This window comes from Cataglyphis hispanica, chromosome 22 (assembly GCF_021464435.1).
Source record: "Cataglyphis hispanica isolate Lineage 1 chromosome 22, ULB_Chis1_1.0, whole genome shotgun sequence".
Lineage (NCBI taxonomy): Eukaryota > Metazoa > Arthropoda > Insecta > Hymenoptera > Formicidae > Cataglyphis > Cataglyphis hispanica.
In genome coordinates, this window is record NC_065975.1 from 90,243 (window position 1) to 111,194 (window position 20,952).

Genomic DNA, 20,952 nt, shown 5'->3' on the forward strand with positions numbered 1-20,952 from the left:
TTTATAGTAGTATATAGTATAATCTTATATTAAAATAGCATGTATATTCATATATAATTTATTCACAATTATTCCTTGGAAGTATGACTTATGATACATAAATATTTACAAAAAAAGCTTAAATCCATTTGCACTTCTCATAACACACAAATGCATTTTTATTATTTATTATAAAACTGTATAACAATCGGCACTTTCGTGAAAAAAGAAAATTTTGACATGAATATTTTACTAAGTAGAGAAACTGGCAAATAAAAGCCAAAGTGTAGTTATTTTTCAGTTTCTTTACTTAATATTGTTAGTGCTCTGTTAATGATCTATTGCTGTTATAAATAAATATTTTAGTTACAAATTATTCAAAATTATCAAGCAACAATAATTAAAAATATATAACATACAATAGTTTGATAATCAAGACTAACTAAATGTAACTTACAAATGATTTAATACTTTTTGATAGATTTTCGTATAAGTGCTAATCTTTGTTTATGCGCTTCAGTGACAGTAGCTCGCTTGTATGGACGTACTTCATCTGTACCAAAACCAGGGATCCACATGTTCCAATTTCTTTCTAAAAATAAAATATCAGATTTAAAAAGTAACATCAATGCTTATAACGATTCTTTATGTGATTTATGGCAATAAATAAATAAAATTTTTTGAGAAGTATTCATTATAGATTTTATGATGGCATGGCATTCAAAATTTTTAAAGGCATATGGATAAAATAAAATTATAAATTATAAAAATAAAATTGCCCAACAAGAATGCCATGATAATGGCACTTATCGTTTAAAAATAGTATCAAATAAGATTTGAATAATATTAATAATTTTAAAGTAAGCTTTATTTGAAACTTTTGAAAACTAAACGGAACAAGTGAAATAAACATAAAGACTTAAAATGTGTGAATGATTAAGGATTACAAATTCACCCTGAAAGGGACAAGCAACTTGAGTTATTTTTTTCTATTGATATTATAAATATAAATTGTAATAATAATATAAATTAATAATATAAACTGTAGGAAACTGACCCAAATGTAACTGTACATCTTTAACTTCCACTGTATTTGCATGACGATGCTTAGCCAATAAACAAGCTGCATTTACTGTTGTCTCTACAAAATCATCCGCTAATTGTAAAAGCATTTCTTCCACTTCTTCATCTAATTGTTCAGTAGGATCTACTTCCCTTACCAAATCTTGCAATCTTGTTTTTGTTAAAAACTAAAATCAAATAGTAATATTCAATTAGCAAACGTTATATTAAAAAAATATAATATACTAAAAGTAAAGTCATCGATCGAGACAAGAAGATGATAAATGACATTGCATAAGGTAAATAACGAGCAGAAACATGTATTATTATATTATACAAATAATTTTTTAATTGTATTTTATAAGTAACGTATATATAAAAATGCTATTTTCTGCAACCTATAATCTTGCTGATAGGAAGCTTTGTGTATAAACGTTTTAATTTGTATGATGTATACATAAATTACATACTTGTGGAAAATCACTGAAAGAACTTGGAGTGGACGATTGTTGTAATACTTGTTTCGGAGACTGCGAGATGTATTGAGTTTGTTGAGATTGCGTCTGTGGTATAGTAGTTGCCGTGGTACCACTGACATTGCTTTGCATGTTAGATAAAACCGATGAGGTCTGATTATTAGGGCCTGCAGATTGTAAAGTCCCAAGCATAGGTGTTATCTCGGAAGCTGTGTTAGTTGTTTGCACGATAGTACTTTGTTGTGACATTCTTGTACTGAATACACACAATTCGTTCTAGATTTTCGTCAAGAATCAACTCTCAATAAATTTATTGACCTACTTTATTTACATTCTCGATATGTGTGTTATACACATATTGAAAGAAGATTACAAACATATATAATATTCAATGTGTTAAAAGTGAAATTCACAAAAATTTATTACGAATTAAAGATAAAATATCAAAGAGAAATATGAATTAAAGAGTATAAAATAGGTTACTAGCTTGCCGAGAAGAGTATAAACCACAAACACAGATCACAGCCACAGCCATAGATTTCTATACATACATTTTATACTAGGCCGCTAACAGCGACGTGAAATGTGAAAGTGATGTAAGCTTTGAATCATTCTAGGAGTATACAATATTTAAAAATTAATATGTATAAAACTCATGTATGTATGATATACAACAAAATTAAAACTACCAAGACTGACCAATCATAACCATTCCTCTAAAGAATGGAATATTGCAATTCGTATAATATTTAGTATGTATTAAAATATATCGGTGTAAACTAGATCATTGTGGCTGCGGTCAGGAAGATTCTACAAATGCTTCGAAGCATTTGATTGACCAATCAAGACAAAAAGAGCAAAGATTTCTTTATTCCGATTGGTTAATATAATGCTTCCAAGCATTTCTAGCGTCTTCCCCACCGCAGCTTAAGTCACTAAAAAAATTTTTGCTTCTTTGTCCGGATTGGTCAATCAAACACTCCGCTATTTGTAAATTTTCTAACGCCAAGTTGATCATCTAGATATATATCATATGATCTTATGATTCAGGGAGTCAATCATGTAACTTTTCCCCTAGGGTAAAAATGTGAAAGGTGAAAAATTTTGCTATTAAAATTAATGAGAAAATTTTTCTCTCTTCATGTTTCTGCCCTAAAAAAAAATCACTATTAGATCGACCCTTGTTACGCGTGCCAAGAATCAAGAAGAGTCGGTCATTAGTCAATCAATTTACCACTTTTCTATTAGAGAAATTAATTGACTAACGCGTTGACGCGTCCAGGAGCGCAAAGATTTTTTTTTGTTATATTTACTGAAAGTCCATTTTTTTGTTCTTTCATCATATTCAATAATTAGGCTCTGGTGGGCTAAATTGACATTGACACTTACCTTCTCTCTTTCTCCAAGGGAAAGATCAGTAATATTTCACTATATAAAAGCAGTTGATCTATAAATATTTATTTAATACATGTTTAACAATACATAAAAAATATAGCATTAATTAGTGGAAAAAAAAAAACAGTTGTCTTGTTGTTTGTAAGAAAAAATATGTAGCTGCTCGTTACAAATTCATATTTTTTTTTTAAAAACGCGGTTCGCTGCGTCGCATTTCATCTATGATCGCGCACTGTTACTTGTCACGTTACCGATCGAGTTTTCAATCAGTTTCGGTCTCTTTTCCAATGTGTCGAGTGCGGTGTCAAGCTCCCGGTGTTGGTAACTCACTGCAAACAGTACAAACTGCAATTGCAATTTGCAATTGGCGGCTATAATATTAGCAGTGTCTGCTGTGGTCAGTCGGATTGTCAGATAGTCAGATGACGTGATATGCCGTGTGTCGTGCAAACCGTGGAGGATCTATTGCAGGTGTATTTACAGCAACGTGAGAGAGAATATTCTTCTGTCCGTCGTACTAATCGATGAGGCGCATTCGTACCGTGTCAAGCTTGGAAGTCTTCCGTCGAGATACCGTGTCACGTTTACGATGTAGACATCATCCGTCGTGTCCGTGATAAGGAGTGAGCCTCGGACTTGAAAGATCAAGTTTATTTCTTCGTATATACATGTGACACATGTCGAAAACGAAACGCTGTCTGTGCGACGTGGAAATTATATTCTGTCTCTTTCTTTCTTTCCGCCGTGCTCTGTCTCTAATTTATCCTACCCTTTCCTCTTCTTCATAACGGCACGTCTTATTTTATATATGATCCTTTCGTTTTTTTTTTTCTTTCGCCGTGATTATAATTTTCTTTCTTTCTAATCTCTTTGCGCCACATACGACTCGCCGGTGTTTCTCGATTTTTTTTTGTATTTAATTGTGTATAAGTATACAAAAACAGAGTGCTACTCCGATAAATACGTGGACGACAAGAATAACCATCACCAGCATTGATGATGCTGGTTATGCGACACGCTTAAGGAAATGTGTCTTGGCGCCAGCCACGAGTCACGAAAGGTAATTTTCTTTCCGTCGTTCTATGTTGCGTATGCATAGCCATCTATTTTTTTTTTTTTTCATATCTTTGCACTTCTAGATTTTTGCCTTTCTTTCTTCTTTCGTCTTTTAAACCGATAATAAGATTTATGCTGAACAAAATAAAATTACATTGGGAATGTTTTTATCAAGAAAAACTATAAATACATCCTCTTAAATAAGCCTAATAATAGCCCCATAATTTTTTAACAAATTTTCTTTTGTATTGAATTTAAGGTGTAGATAGAAAAGCTATAACAAGCAGAAAAAGCAATCTCGCGGGGATTGATTAAAAATCTCTTTAAAAGAATGGGAGATGAAACAAATATTAATATTTTCGAATTTTTTAAATTATGTCGGATTGTTTCGAGCACAACAATTTTTCTTAATAACAGAATATGATTAAATTATTGGTTTTCAATATACAATAGAATTTTGAAGAAAACTTTTTTTTTATTTTTATCTTTGATAATTCATAAGATGAATTATAAATTGTGCATATTTATTTATATTATAAAAATTGCATTTAGCGTTATTCAGAATTAATGACGTGACAATAGCGATAGTTTGATTTCTTTTTAATTTCTTGTTTTTTCTTGTTTTTTTTTTTATATTAAATTTTTATTCCTTGTATTTAATACTTTTTTATTAGTTTCTCCTTTGTAATAATTAATACAATATAACAACTATTGCATACAAGGGTTGTCCATAAAGAAACTGAGCTTTTAAAAGAAGGGTCCGAATGCGATGACATGGGGCTGTTTGCCTTGTGTCACTGTGTAGTGAGATTCTTTAGCAACTTCTCACATCACGAGCATGAAAGTATCGTTCTTACTTTATGTTTTATAGTGGTTTAAATAAGATTGTGGTTGGCGTTCGATTTTTTGCACCCGCACACACATTGTTCCTTATTAACGAGTTTTTGGCAAAACACGCGACAACTGTTCAGTCCCTCTACTCTCCTTTTTCAATGCCTATCTCAAATTCTGGAAGAAAATGTAAAAAAATCGCCACGAACGACAAAATTTTATTCAAACATAATAAAACGTAAACTAACGATAGCGTCATGCTCGTGATGTGAGAAAGTGTTAAAGAATTCCACCACACATACATACTGCCACAAGGCAGATGGTCCGCATAAAATTCGGGCGCTTTCTTTAATTTCGGTTTCTTTATGAACAATCCTTGTAAAATTTATGAGAAAATAATTTTTGAGTGTAGAAATCTAATATGATTTAAATCTGATTGCAGATTTAGAAAGTGCTTCAAAGATTAGAAATATTTCAAAATTCTTTCAATCATGCCGATGGAATTTTTAGACCGATTACCGGTTCCGAACCTCCGGTTATACACCACGATAAGCTTCGCCATATTATCCTGCTCTATATATTATGCCACTCAAATAATCAAGGATCCTTCTTGGAGAACGAATCATACGCACATCGATGCTATAACCAGAGATGAAACTAATCCAACGGATCCGAGAAGTCTTGGCATGCATTTCAAAGAACTTCTAGAATGTATGGTGGATGAACCTGTCTGCATTTGGGTATGTGTGCTTATTTGAAATTACTGATTTCGAAAACCTATGTATTAAAATGTGAAAGATTCTGACATGTGCTTATTTAAATCTTTGATGTATCCCTATTTGAATCTTTTGTATTTTTCTGAGGTTTTTTTGACGATCGAGAATTTTGAACTATGTTTCTATCAATAAAGATACACATACACATATTATATATAGAAAACAACATTCTATGGTGATCATTTATGTCACCTATTTTCTCTACCCGAGAAAAAATGAATTTATGTAATTATAAGATTATATGTATAGAATGTCCCAGAGCACCTGTGACAATGCTCGTGCGCGGGTAGAGCACAGTAAACTGAACACAAGTTCTTTTTTATTTTTTTTATCTGAGCTGTCTTTTCGTTGTTGTATAATGTTAAAGTTAGCTAAGTCAGCGCCTGTCTACAACGGAAAACAAAGGAGGGACATCGGGGGTCGGAGTAACGAGACGGCTTTCTGCTGTATAAACAGGAACTGATTAGCTAACTTGTAGTCCTGTGTGTGTGTGTGTGTGTGTGTGTGTATATGTATCATACATACATAAAATTAAATCCAAAATTTGGCGCGATAATGATCCTATCTTATATAATTACTTAAATCCATTATTTTCTTTGGTAGTTATAAAAATTGTGAGAGTTTGCACTTTTGTTTTTTACTTATTAATAGTAAAATGATGACGCATTAACTATCGTAAAAAAATAATTAATTAGGCAAAGATTTACGTAAAGAGAAATCTAATAACAATTTTACATTATATTAATGTAATTGGTTAATGTAATTGGTAAATAAATATTTGATAGCGCGCGGTTTAAATAAAACCGATTGTTTTGTTTATAATATATCTACTGATTTCTATAAAGAGAAAAAAAGATCAATATGTTCCGGTTGTTACGACAGTCTGAATATATTACTTTTTTCTTTCTATATCATGGCACGCACATTATGTGTCTTGTTACAAGTGCAAGATTACGCAACTATCACGATTATGTGTTTAGCTATTATATTTGAAACGAATAAGTATCTTAAATTGAGTCCTCTGCATCTACTATATTTTCGCTAGGAAACTTGTAACGTAAAATTCATAATCCGCGTCCACGTTTGTGTTGTGTAAATAAATGTAATAATTCGCCTTTATGTTACGCGTAACATAATAAAAGAAAAATATCCGAATAATAGCTTTTTTGAAGGCTTCCGCAGATTATTGTGTTTATTATTTGGTTAGGAAAATATTATTTAGTAATTAAACAAATTTAGTTATTATTAATGAACATAATTTGTCATAATTATTCTTTCTAAAATATTGTGTTTTCAATCATATTTAATTATATTTATCATTTAATTGTGAAATTATTTATGCCAAGAAAGGAAAGTAAGCACTCAGCATATTATACAACATTATGTAATTTTTCAACATTTTGTAATATATTTAAAAAAATGAAATATATTTTATGAATTGAAAAAAATTATTTTGCGTTATCAACAAGATAAAATCAAAGAAATTTTCATATATTTAGTTCAATACTCTCTCTTTTTAATACATAATAATATTTAAATAAATAAAGTATGTGCTTTAAAATCTTATTTGGTTTTATCAAATGTGTGTGAGAATAACAAAATAATTTACATAACTTTATCAAAGTTTTCTTTTTCTATTTTACGTATTTCGATCTTGTATATTAAAATCTTCCAACAATTTGCACTTCAAATAATTGCACTCGCGTATTTCGAAATATTTGGCAGACATTGAAACAGAAAATATTTTAATCTAAAATTAGATGACCTTTGCTATTTGGCAACGATTAAATAATATATTTATTTTGATTATTTATTATTTGTATAATATACATAGATCAAAAAAACATTTTTATAAAGAGCTAATTATGAACAAATTGTAAATTAAAATCCAAAATGCATAATTTATTTCTTTTCATTAAACATAAAAATTAAGGTTGATTATTAATGTGTTAAAAAGATAAAACTAAGATTAAATCCTTAAGCTTTATAATATAATTAATAAATTTTTATCAAAGAATTTTAAATATTTTTGAATCATATTAAAGAATGCAACTATACAGGGTATCCGGTAACTTTTGACATATTCGAAACACGTCGGTGAGCCGCGCGCCTGGTAGTGGTGCGCCGTTGTAAAAGCTGAACGCTCTCGTACACTACTAAGCGACTCACCGATGTTAGTATAGTTACATTCTTTAATATGATTCAAAAATATTTAAAATTCTTTGATAAAAATTTATTAATTGTATTATAAATCTTATGGATTTGATCTTAGTTTTATTTTTTTAACACAATTGGTAATCAATCTTAATTTTTATGTTTGTAATGTGTATTGATGTGGAGTGGAAGGGGTAGTGTATGTGTGGATGAAGATACGTGGATATAAAAACGATTTTATGAAAATTATAATCTAATTGTTTTTTTTTGTTTATTTTGTATATATTTCTAATGATATATTGATAATATATTGTTATGCTTATTAAACATTTTCATAATTTTTTTTTTATTCACAGACTTTAATCAACATGGCTTACTGTGTATTAATTCTTCTTGGCAAATCTATTCAAAAGCTCGTATTTGGTGAACTACGTGTTTCGGAAAGACAACATCTGAAGGACAAATTTTGGAATTTTGTTTTTTACAAATTTATTTTTGTTTTTGGCGTTTTGAATGTACAATATATGGACGAAGTTGTACTCTGGTGGGCATGGTTTACGGCACTTGGTTTTCTGAGTCTTCTTAGTCAACTCTGTAAGGACCGGTTTGAATACGTGAGTATAATAACAAAAATTAAAAGATAGCAATAAAAAAAGATTTTAGGCATCTTGAAGCAAAATATAAAAATATCTGTTAGTTTTACATACTCCTACACATCTACTTACACTCATTTACTCACACACACAAATGCTAACTTAAAATAAAAATAAGTTTTTTTTACAATGTTTTGTCAAAAATATTTAAGAATTAATAAACTATTACCATGTTTTGAGAAATATAATATAATATAATATAATATATAATATAAATAATTATAATATATATAATTGTGAGAAATATAATATAATATAATATAATATTCAATTCATAATTTTTGTATTTCAGCTATCCTTTTCACCTACTACACCAGGATGGAGTCATGCACGACTTCTCGGATTGTTGGCTGCAATTCTTGCACTATCTTCCTTCATGCTTCTGTTGTCCACTGCTGCAGCTTTTTTCATCATATCTTTCAACACTTTTGCTTTTATGGCAGCTGAGGTAAATCGTGCATCAATCATTTCTTGATAATTATAGCTTTCATTTATAAAAAGATTATTCAATTTTTAATTTTATTTTATACAAATCTAAAAAAAAAAATTAATATTTTGTCAAAGATAATACAATTAAAAATAACCAAAAAATATGATTTTAGTATTTATCAGTTCTTTTGAAATTTAGTTCAAAGAAAAGTTATAGCAAAAAAGTTTCTTTTTTAATTGCCTATAATATGAAAACATTTTTGTTAAGAATAAAATATTGATTTGAATTCAACAGAAAATTATTAAAATTGAAATCCTTTATATTAAAACTGTATATTTCTTACATTTAACAAATACAGTTCAGATATAAAAAATTTAGAAATGAATTAAACTCAGAATAATATATTTTATAGAAGTATAAAAAATATATTTTGAATACAAATTATATATCAGAAATTGTTTTAATTACTTGTGATTTAAGAATACTTTAAAATAAGATTAAAAGAGAAATGTGAAGTTTATTATAAAGACAAATTAATATTTAATTAATTTTATCTTTATTATAATTATTTATTTTGGTCTGTGACAGTGCATCTTGCTTGGAGTACGTACTATTCATGTGATGATACGTTACGTGATTCATTTATATGATACACGTGGCGCTGGTACTTCGGCTCAACGCTCTTGGGACAAACGTGGTCCTTTGACTTACTACACAGATTTGATTTCGGAATTGATTGTGTTGGCAGTCGATTTTCTTCATCACAGTCACATGCTTTTGTGGAGTAACATCTTTCTGAGTATGGCATCGCTAGTAATTTGCATGCAACTGAGATATCTATTTTATGAGATACAACGCAGAATCACGAAGCACAGGAACTATTTAGCTGTATTAAATCATATGGAGCAAAAGTATGTAATATATTTATTAAATAATAATAGAAATAGAGGCTAATAATACTAACAATACTAGATGAGGAAATTGGTAAGTAAGAGTGGAAGCGCAGTAATTACACACACACACACGCGCACAGGGTGTCTGATAATAATCGCCCCACTCGAAATGTGCAAGTAGAGCGGATTAAATCAAGCAGAAAAATCCTTTATCATTTTTTTGTATAACGCTTAATAAAAGAATTATTATTGAGTAAAGTTTGACAAACATCGCCGATCTTTAGCTGGGCGCACATCGGTGAATCACGCTGTAAAGCTCACTACCAGGCGCGCGGCTCACTGATATGCGTCCGGCTAAAAATCAGCGATGATTGTCAAACTTCACCCAATAATAATTCTTTTATTAAGCGTTATACAAAAAAATAGTAAAGGACTTTCCTGCTTGGTTTAATCCACTCTACTTGCACATTACGGGTGGGGGCGATTATTATCATATATATATATATATATATATATATATATATATATATATATATATATATATATATATAATTATCATGCCTTGACTTTTATTTGTCAATTTTCTCACCTATTAATGTTATTAATGTATTTATATATTATAATATTATTAGCGTAAGTATATTATGATAATTTTATAGGATATTGATAGACTATTTAAAACAAGTTTAAAGATTACAAAATTTAAACAAGTTTCATAACAAAATTTAAACAAATTTTAACAAGTTTAAAGATTACAAAATTTACAAAAACTATAATTTTTCAAAAATAAATGTATTTGATACAATAAATAATAAAATATTTTTTAAAAGAATTCTTCTCTCTCTATTTTTAGTTATCCAATGGCTTCACAAGATGAATTATCTGAAAATTCTGATAATTGCGCAATATGTTGGGAAAAGATGGAAAGTGCTCGTAAGTTACCCTGCGCCCACTTGTTTCACAACACATGCTTACAATCTTGGTTAGAACAGGACACATCGTGTCCTACTTGTCGATTGGCCTTGAGTATGCAGGCAAATCACAGAGAGAATGCTCCAGAAATACCACCTGAGCCACAGACACCTACGAGAAGAAATGGCAATCATTTCTTTCTCTTCCTCGATGGCTCAAGATATGTATCTTGGTTGCCCAGTTTTTCTGTCGAAGTCTCACATAATAGGCTACGTGGTAACATCTCTACATTGGCACATACTAATTCTCAGATGGATGCTATGGCAAGACAGGTACTTTCTTCAGAAAATTATAATTTTGAGTTATATAAAACTTATATAAATTTTTATTTTATTTTATATATTTTACAAAAAATTTTATAGAGATTTATAAAAATTGTTGATTATTTTAATTTGTAAACAAAGAATATAGTATATAAGCTACACTCGTTAGCTATATCGTGGAAGTAACAAAAAAGAAAAAAAAAAACATTTTTTGTTAGGTTCAACAACTTTTCCCTCATTATCCTCGCAATGTGATTCTGGAAGATCTTAGAATGACCCGATCAATTGAATGGACAGTTGAAAATATACTTGATGGAGTATTAACTGTACCACATCATTTAATCGAAGAACCACAAGCGGAATCCGTCCCACAAACGCAAACGAGCATGACAAATATTATGCCCAGTTCTTCGGTCCAAAATTCATTGGACCCCAGATTCGATATTCCATTTGCTGATAGGTAATGGAAATATACTATATAATACAAAAAGTAAAAATTGTTGCATGAGAAATATTGTATTATTAGATATCTAAATATTTGTTCAACATCTTTTGTTATAAATTTAAAAAGTACCAAATCTCTAGAAGAACATCATAAACTCATATTATTTGAACATATATAATATAAATTATATTCGTTTAAAATACATATATTAGAGATTAGGAATGTAAAAAGATAAAGAACTTTTCATGCTAGTAATCTCTATAGGCATCTCTTTTTCTCTCTCTCTTTCATTTCTTTGGTAGAATTAATATATATGTAGTTATTATTTTTGTAGCGGAGAAGAACCTTCAAATCTTGGTGGACGTTTCTCGAAATCATCTGCTGAGAGAGAACTTATACTTCAACGGCGAAAAGAGCATATGCGATTAACAGCACGCAGAAGATATCTAGAAAAGCATCGGAAATCCGAAATTGAGTCGACAAATTCATAGATAATGAATACCGAAAATGTTATATCTTAGATATAATATACAGCTATAAGACTTAATATTATTTTGAATTTAGTTCAGAGTTTCTTATAACTGATGTAAAATTGGTAGACTGCTATTTCTTTTTTTTGAATATGACACAAGATTGTAGATAACATATGTATTCTTTGCTGATGACTGATCATTAAATACAGCAAGGATATGTCAAAAAATTTTTTGCGTGTTTAAGAGTTAATGTTTTCAAAGTTCTGAAACAACAGCAAATTAAAATCACAGTCAAGAGATTAGGCATGACAATTTTGTCAGGAAGGTTTTATCGAAAGGTTGTGAATGATATACTCATGATGATTATTAGAGCATTGTGCTTACCACTCAATGCCATTGAATAATGATAAAATCTGCAATGAGTCAAATAAAGTATACTAAAAGATGAAAGATTAAAATTTTTACGCAATCTTACTTAAACACTAATACACCATTGGTAAATGCTTACTAATGCCTATTGCAATGTATAATATATACAGTTTAGGAAATAAATTGTTAGAAGATACAGTTAATCTTACTAAGAGCTCTTTGATAAAGCTTATAAATTGCATTGTCGTCCAATTTTGAACAGATTAAAATCTTTATTTTAAATCATCTTATTTTTCTTGTACAATACTCTTTATATAATTTTTAAGATAATAGTAAAAAGAAATAATTTATATATACGAATACATCAGAGTATAGATATTCTTTAATTAAAATGTAATAATTATACCAAATCTTATAATTTAATATATGTATTTAGTGTGCCATAAGTGAATTAAAGTGTGAGATGTGCCAATAATAAGCATTGATTTAGTTATACTTAGAACTTTAACAATTGTTTGAAAAAGAAAAAGGAATCTATCATAACCTGTATACACATATGTGTCATGACACACACCACACTTACTCACAAACACACATACATATGAAGAATAGTTTTTAGTTTTTAGAATAGTTTTAATCAATATTGATTTTATATTATCGTTATAACAATATTTGAAATATTATTCCAATAGTATACATCATCAAAGTTATTAAGTTATAGTTGTTATATGGGCAAATATAAATTCGCACGATGTCAATAACAAAAAATGAATAAAAAATTTATTATTTTATTTAAGATAACTAAAAACTATTCTTCATTGCTCTCGTGTGTTGAATAGAATATTTATTTCAATTGAAAAAGTATTGTAAAACTTTATCAATTTCTGAGTTCTAATAATAAGTAACTTCTATTGTATTTGGGTATTATTCTTAATTTTATTAACGTATACACACACACACACACACACACACACATACACGTGTTTTCGATCAAAAAAACTGTATATATATAAAATTTTAATGAGTTTTATGAAGTATTCGTATATTTTATGACTTATTAATTATGCAAATACTATTAATATCTAGAATTTTTTCCTTTCTCAGTTTTTAACTTGTGATAATATGATAGAATTTGACACAAAGATTTATATATATTCACCTACATACGCATTCACAATTTATATTCAAAAATATTTATAGGATATAAATATGTAGTGTTTTACAACTCGCAATCATAATTTTAATAAGAGATTCTCTGAAATTCCCAATATTGTATCTTCATAAATTAATTTTGTAAATTAAAGCTTTATCTCTTAAAATATATTTAAAATTAATTAAATATGAATATTTTATTATTTATTCATTTCACTAAAGTTTGTGAAAAGTTCTTTTTTATTAATTTATAATTTATAAATTATAAATGATTTAACATTTTGCGAAAATCGAAATTCATCAGGGTATCTTTTAAAATTAAGATTGCAAATTATGGGTCATTTTATCTACATAATATTCGCACATCATAAAAATTAGTGCAAATCTGCATCTAACAAATGCAAAAAAAAAAAAGAAATTATTTTATTAATATCAGCGTGGACAACATTTATTATTGTACTAGAACTTTATATGTATTCTTATCAAGTTATTTATTTTATCAATCTTTAGGTTGCATACATAGAAGTAGGAAATAAGTTGTAAACCATTGTAAGATAAGTTTTGTTTGAGGCAACTTTTTGCATATAAAAAGCATATATAACATATTATTGTATAAAGTTTATTATTTTTGTTATAACTCTCTTATAATATTATATTAATAATAGAGAGTTAATGCTTCTCCCAATATATTTAAATTACTATATTTCATATATAAGCAAATCTCTTATTAAAATAAAAAAATTAAATTTATTTTTGTTATTTGCCTCAATGTGTAAATAAAATATATGGAAAATTAGAAATGAATATTTTCATAACTATTTCATAAGAAGCTTAATTGAATTATATTATTTCTAAGGGATATAGCATCTAGCTAGATAAGGAAGGGTACTAAGTTAAAAAACAGTCCAATAATGCTTAGGTCTCTTTAAAAAAGTTACATCTAATAGATTATGAATTTTTCCTTAGGATTTTTGTAAATATGAGCATAAGAGGTGTCCTATATCTTCTCTATAGTAATGTAATATTTATCTTTCACTTGGCATTGTACACAAAATAATAAGATAAATAAAGATCATTATAGATTATTGTAGTTATACTGTTTATCTATTAATCTAAATCTATAATCTAAATAATATATCTCCCCATTAATTCAGCGATATGTATAACATTCTTATAATCTTTAATATATATTTGACATATAGTGTATTGATCCTCGTTTTGTATAATTTTATATTTATACATGTTGTCTAGTATAAATTTACATTGCATATAAAAGCATTTTTATATAATATTTATATTTTTATTTATTATATTTATTATATAGGAGAGAAGGATTTAGATAATAGGAAGATATTGAGATTTCTTGTATAAATTAACAAATAAGAAAACAAAAACAAAATATTTGATATATCATTACCCCATGTTAAAAAAATAGACAAAAAAAAAAATTATTTTCATTAATTTTATTAAATAATTATGAATTATAATCACAAATACAAAAAAAACATGATAATATATCAGAATAATTATCAGAAATACAACTTATTTTTTAACATAATAAGTAATATGTTTATTTGCTTTAATAACATATCTGTATACCTTTCACCCAATAAAATTCATTATAACAATATGTAGAATAATATGTGCAAAAATAAAGTCTGCAAATCCTCTTTCTGGGCTTATACCGTGAAATTGACTTTTATTTTGTGGATTAACTTGCAATCGAAGACAAACTGAAACAAAATATATACATACAGATGTGTATATATATGATATAGATTCAAATTTATATTCACTATAACAAAATAAGTTGAATATTACAAAATAAAATTTTTTTAATATAAAATTATATGTATATAATATAATTAATATGATCTTAGTGTAGCATATATATTAGGAAAAAAAATTTCATATATCAAATACATATATCATTAATTAAAAATTTCCAGTTTCTGAACTATGCAAAAAGATGCAAAGAATGCAAGTAACAAATAACATATTATTATTACCTCCTAGAATGAAGCAGGACACACAGGATATGAAACCACTGAGAAAACTGTTGAAAGGAAATGTGCCGACAAGACAACAATAAATAAATTGAATAACACCCGTAAGAAACACGTACAATAAGTACGCATCGATGATTTTGAGTTTCTTAGGTGTATTTTTCGCATATTCCATCCAAAATTTATGTAATACTGTTAATGCCGTCATATTTGTCGATTCTCGTATAAGATATTATGATATAAAAACCTCCAGCTTTTTGCATACACGCGCAAGACAAATACTGGCGATAGGTGATGAGTGATACGGAATCTGGAATACACTGGGTGACACGTATCTACATACATGAAATACATGAATAGCCATAAAGAAATGAAAGGATATAGACGAATAGAGCAGGATTGTCCGTAGTCCATAGACATATAAAATATATAGACGACACGAGTGTGTCTATATATTTGCCAAGGGAATAGCGAGCGTCCCGTTTGACTATAGCCACTCATGTTGATCGATGCCTAGGGTAACCAGCAACGATTGACCAATCAAAGAGCTTCGTTTTGAATTGATCAATTAGTGAAGTGTTCAATCAAACGCCATCTCAAATTGCCAACTAGTTTCAAGGTTTTACTATTAGAGTACGTCTTAAATTTTACAATCTATCCAGACGGCTTTGCATACGCTACGATCGAGGAGACGCTAAAATGCTTCGAAACATTATTACATTAATCAATCGGAATAAAGAAATCTTTACTCTTTTTTCTATGATTGGTTAATCAATTGCTTCGAAGCATTTTTAACGTCTTTTTGACCGCAGCTTACATCTACACTTTGAAATGTTTAATGGACCAATCAGAGCAAAGAATTTAAGTTTGAAGTAAAAATAGTCAAGTAAAGCGCATTTAAAGATACCGTCGTATTGCACACATTTACATTACTCTATTCTTTTTCTTAGTGATAGTTGACCAGGCATACCGGTTACGAAACTGACGAAACGAGTCTTTTATTTTCCATATAATATGATGAGTCTTACATGTTGATCAAGAGGTATCAATTCCGTAATTGCAAAGGTGAAAATTACAAAAATGAGCAAATAACTTACCAGGTTTGAATCAATAAAATTATAAACTTTAATTATAAATTTACTTTTTACACAATATTCCATGCGTAACCGTGTCCTCTTACCGACTGTGATATGCTTTTTCGCTTCGTGTCTTTTATTTATATATTTCTCTTGTTTATATATCATTTTTGTAAAAAAAAAAAAAAAACTTATTTGATTGGAGAGATTTTATTTTTTTTTTTAATTTTAAACATACAGTTACTTTTTTTATAATTTCTGCTTTTGATACCATTAATTTATATACATTTTTTAATATGAATTTTGTAAAAAATTCTTTTTTTGACTAAAAAAGTTTTATTTTTGAAAACATTCTATTTTTGTCGAGTTTTAAAGAATTGTTATTTTGGTTGAAGAGAAAGATATACTTGACATTTTTTTTATATCTTTAATATTTTTTTTAGACGAATTTCACATATTTTTTAAAGTAATTATAATTTTTATAATTTAAATATACTTTGTTTTTTTTGGTAATTAAAATTTTTTTTTATGCCATTAATTTATATATTTTTTAATTTTTTTTTTGTAAAAAGCTATTGTTTTGGCTGAAAAGATTCCACTTTTCGATAAAGATAATTTCCAATTACATATATTTTGATTATGTTAAAAAAAAAGTAAAAATTATTTATATAAATCAATATATTTGGCATTTTTTCTTTAAATGTCTAATATTTTTAAGGCAAATTTTATATATTTTTGCAAAGTTTACACATTGCATATGTATCGAAATATTTTTTGCTCGAATGGTAGCATATATACGTTATATATGTATAAACAACATTCTTTGGAATTTTATTTCGACAAGCGCTGTGCCGCAATTTTTCATACACATGTACTTTTCAAATTACTGAAAATATGTATAATGCTAATATACATATAAGAAGTTCTCGATCCATTATATTATAGAAGTCTATGCTTTGGTCAGATGTATAATATTTAATCGAATTGATGACACATTCGAAATAAAGGGAAAAAAAATGGTCAATGAATGGAAACGTGTGTACTGCACCGAACGGAAGAATGAGGTGAAAAGCGAAAGTTCGATCTCGCGGAAAAGATTGCTTATTCCTTTGTTGCGAGTGCCGATCTTGATCATGCATGAAACGATTCAGCTTCAAAGTCAAACTGCTCCTTTTCAGATATTGCTCCCAAGTGCTCGTTCACATTTAAAGAATTTGCACAGCGGGACAAAAATTATTTCAAATTTTATAATAATCCATATGCCACCCTGCACGCTGTTCAGAATGTGAAAATATTAAACATGTGAAAATATTGAATAAAAATGATGTTTTTTTATTTAATTTTTTTACTTATATATTAATAAGATTTATTTGATTAATAGTTTAAGATTTTTATGCTATTGTATTTTTAATTACTTTTATGCAAAATATTATATATTTATAATTAGTAAAATGTTATATTTATACATTTATAATTCTTCTATTAGAGTAAATTTTGTTGATAAAATTTATATAACTAGCATAAAATTTGTTATTATATAAAATATAAACAATTTTTCCCAGAGAAAAATTTTTTTAGAAACTAATAGAAAAATAACAAAAGAATAACATAATTTTCTTTTTCTTATAATTAAAATTTTAAGAATTTATTTTTCCAACTTTGAAAATTAAAAGCAGTATCTTTCACATACAAATAACATAATAATATTGTGAAATAAAAACTACTATTTTACATATAAACTGTCCATCTATTCTTTTATGCGATTTCGCACGGAAATTTAGTGAACGCGAAAATTATTAAACGTTGTTAACTTGATCGACAATGTCGGCAAATCGACACAGAAATGCAGACAAACATGTACAATTCGAAATCATGTAATGTTCAATCATCTCTCGCATGTACTATCGGCCTCGTCTCATAAATTATTATAGATTCTCGGCTCCGCGGTTTATATCGTAGAAGGTCCTTCAGACTGCTTGCTACCTTGGAGCACAACCTGACAAGTGGTGTCCTGACAAGCAGCCTGTTGCGTGACCCGAGCGATCAATATCTGTGCGAGCGCAACACCCGTTGCTCGTGTCTTCGTATAAACTGACGCGCCTCTCGTACGGCCGCACCACATTTCCTTTCCTCTCTGTTTAATCTTTTCGTGCTTGAAGAAGTTCACCGCGGTTTGTATTGCACGCTGGGCTGACACGACGTGAAAAATAAGCCGCGCGAATGAAAACACTCGATGAAAATTATCATAAGAATTCAAATTACAAAATTAGATCGAAATTTGTGAAACGACCGTGCTTCGATTTTTTGAAAAATAAACGCATTTTCTTTTAAAAACATATAAAGGAAATTATATGGAGATATAAATGTTTGGCGAAAGCTATCTTTTGAAATTAATGATTACCCCTTTTTTGTCGTCTCGTTAATATTATTTGTGACGCAAACATACACAAAGAGGGATAATAGAAATGAACGAATAGAAATGAGAATAATATTTTCTTTATTTTTCTTATTAAATATAGAAGGAAATAGGAAAACTGTAAACAAATGTTTATAGTTTACATAATTTTTGAATATTTTTATAATTTATTTATTATATATTAAATCGCACACACACACACACACACACACACACACACACATACGCATATAACAAACATATATAAATTAAAGTATGATGTATTTACAAATATTATGCATTTGGAATATTTTAAGAAATATCCCTTTTTGAGATAGAGAAATTTATATAATATATTTAAAAATTTTTGTTTTATACAAATATAATATAATATATAATTATATAGCTTATTTACAAAAATATAAATCTTTCAATATCATTGTTATAAGTTACATATAATTCGCTAATGTACATAAATATATTTAATATTAAATTAAAATCTGTTTTTAATGGATATGTGTGTGTTTTCTGTAATTTAAATTTTTGTATTATCATTTAATTAAATTGTATGCGTATGTGTATGCGACTGTAATAAATACGTATAAATTAAGAAATAAATAGGAATAAATGAATAATTTTAATTTGTTGACATATTTTTGAATAAATAGAATACTGTATATACAAAGAAACATAACAAACATAAATAAATATTCATTAATTTATGGAACTACTTCAAAATTAAACAATTATAAAAATATTATAAATATTGTTGATTTATGGCTTTTGAGATCTATATTTATAAATTTTAGTCTATATTATTGAAATGTCAAAAAGAGATGGTCAATACTAAATGCATTTTGTGGATCATAATGTATATTTAGCAGATTTATTTGTCACATTTGTACCTTGTGCTCCGGTTTGCTATTTTATTTATAGCTTGACTCAAATGTCATCTGCAAAGACTGTCATTCAGATGCCGAATACAATCAATTTTATGATTTTTTTATTAATTTATATACAATTTCTATTTTAAAACTTATTCGTATCAAACATAAAATTCGAAGTTTTATATGTGAAATCTAAGTTTCAAATAGCAAATAGCAATATAGTTTTATTAGATATTAATTATTTAACAATACAAAAAAGCAATTCGGAATTATTCAAGGAATTTGGGAATGAAAGAATTGATAAGATATTGATATGCTTTATGCACAAAAATACATAAAATATTAAAATAGATATTTTATTCCACCTTGAGAAAATTGTTGTATTTATATTTATTCAGTTGTAGTTTGACACACACATACACGTATACGTATACGCACGCATATATATATATATATATATATATATATATATATATATATATATATATGTAAAACTGTACAGTAATATATATTTCTCAAGAATAGATTAAAACTTTTTGTTGATTTATATTTTATTTTAAGGAAAATTTTAATTTTGATTGTCTTCTATGCAACTTTTTATTTCTGCGTTTCTAAAGGATGGTTATTTATTTTGGAAAAATATATTTATTATTAAAAAGTATTTTCTTTCTCGCTTTTTTTCTCTTTCTTTACTTTATATCTCTCTTTCTCACGAGAGAAAGCTATACTACGCGTACCCTATTAAATAATCGCAAACCGAAATTATTCATTCGCTGCGACGTGCATTAGACGCATTGGCAATTTTGCCATACGTGTTGGATCTGTATCCATATTTTAATTTGCATAGTGACAGAAAGTTTGTTTCGACAGTTTGCAACCGTTTAGGAGACTGACAGGACCAGGTAACTGGCTACATTAAGAAAAAAGATCGTATCGAGCTGGCAGACAGCTTAAGACCTTTATCCACAATCCCGGAAAAAGATCCCTGGATTCTTAAGGGGTTGGTCTCTGTGCCCTAGAAACGAACGCAAAGAAGCTACCGGCGTAACCTGTACGAGGGTGGACTGAGGCTGCCAGCAGGTGGCAGGTTTGCCGCGTATCGATTTCTTACGAATCTACCCGGGCTCGGAATCGCTGGGATGGTTCACGCAAACGGCTCGACGAATCTATGTGATCGTTTTCGCAAACAGATGAAGGAAGGTAAGATAG

The 20,952-nt window shown here is 28.1% G+C and overlaps 3 protein-coding genes across 4 annotated transcripts; 1 reads left to right on the forward strand and 2 right to left on the reverse strand.

The window, feature by feature from the left end:
- Positions 1-134: 134 nt before the first annotated feature.
- On the reverse strand, positions 135-2,019 carry LOC126857643 (transcription initiation factor TFIID subunit 12). Of its 2 annotated transcripts, none has more exons than XM_050607291.1 (4): positions 2,001-2,019; positions 1,512-1,773; positions 1,037-1,229; positions 135-571 (listed from the first exon to the last, which is right to left on the reverse strand). In XM_050607291.1, exons 2-4 carry the CDS (start codon positions 1,764-1,766, stop codon positions 444-446), a joined length of 576 nt encoding a protein of 191 aa, XP_050463248.1. In that variant the 5' UTR covers positions 1,767-1,773; positions 2,001-2,019; the 3' UTR covers positions 135-443. The 2 variants fall into 2 exon arrangements, with proteins under 2 accessions (XP_050463248.1, XP_050463247.1); XM_050607290.1 differs by lacking the exon at positions 2,001-2,019 and having other exon boundaries at positions 135-323; positions 437-571; positions 1,512-1,995.
- A 1,100-nt stretch (positions 2,020-3,119) lies between these two features.
- Positions 3,120-14,469, forward strand: LOC126857577 (E3 ubiquitin-protein ligase AMFR-like). Its single transcript, XM_050607173.1, has 8 exons — positions 3,120-3,972; positions 5,242-5,539; positions 8,086-8,343; positions 8,675-8,830; positions 9,401-9,723; positions 10,559-10,949; positions 11,159-11,400; positions 11,720-14,469. Exons 2-8 carry the CDS (start codon positions 5,291-5,293, stop codon positions 11,874-11,876), a joined length of 1,776 nt encoding a protein of 591 aa, XP_050463130.1. The 5' UTR covers positions 3,120-3,972; positions 5,242-5,290; the 3' UTR covers positions 11,877-14,469.
- Positions 14,470-14,827: 358 nt separating this feature from the next.
- LOC126857651 (dolichyl-diphosphooligosaccharide--protein glycosyltransferase subunit DAD1) lies at positions 14,828-15,722 on the reverse strand. The gene is made up of 2 exons (XM_050607299.1): positions 15,389-15,722; positions 14,828-15,112 (listed from the first exon to the last, which is right to left on the reverse strand). Exons 1-2 carry the CDS (start codon positions 15,591-15,593, stop codon positions 14,982-14,984), a joined length of 336 nt encoding a protein of 111 aa, XP_050463256.1. The 5' UTR covers positions 15,594-15,722; the 3' UTR covers positions 14,828-14,981.
- Positions 15,723-20,952: the final 5,230 nt, after the last annotated feature.

Bases quoted from the DNA above. Each gene is read 5' to 3' on its own strand.
- LOC126857651 (XM_050607299.1), bottom strand. From the start codon at position 15,593: ATGACGGCATTAACAGTATTACATAAATTTTGGATGGAATATGCGAAA. The intron at 15,113-15,388 runs GTAATAATAATA...ATTTTGTTTCAG, and splicing joins GTCCTGCTTCATTCTAGGAG to TTTGTCTTCGATTGCAAGTT.
- LOC126857577 (XM_050607173.1), top strand. From the start codon at position 5,291: ATGCCGATGGAATTTTTAGACCGATTACCGGTTCCGAACCTCCGGTTA. The intron at 8,344-8,674 runs GTGAGTATAATA...TTTGTATTTCAG, and splicing joins GTAAGGACCGGTTTGAATAC to CTATCCTTTTCACCTACTAC. The intron at 10,950-11,158 runs GTACTTTCTTCA...ATTTTTTGTTAG, and splicing joins TGGATGCTATGGCAAGACAG to GTTCAACAACTTTTCCCTCA.
- LOC126857643 (XM_050607291.1), bottom strand. From the start codon at position 1,766: ATGTCACAACAAAGTACTATCGTGCAAACAACTAACACAGCTTCCGAG. The intron at 1,230-1,511 runs GTATGTAATTTA...ATTTGATTTTAG, and splicing joins CTTTCAGTGATTTTCCACAA to TTTTTAACAAAAACAAGATT. The intron at 572-1,036 runs GTCAGTTTCCTA...TTTTATTTTTAG, and splicing joins AGATGTACAGTTACATTTGG to AAAGAAATTGGAACATGTGG.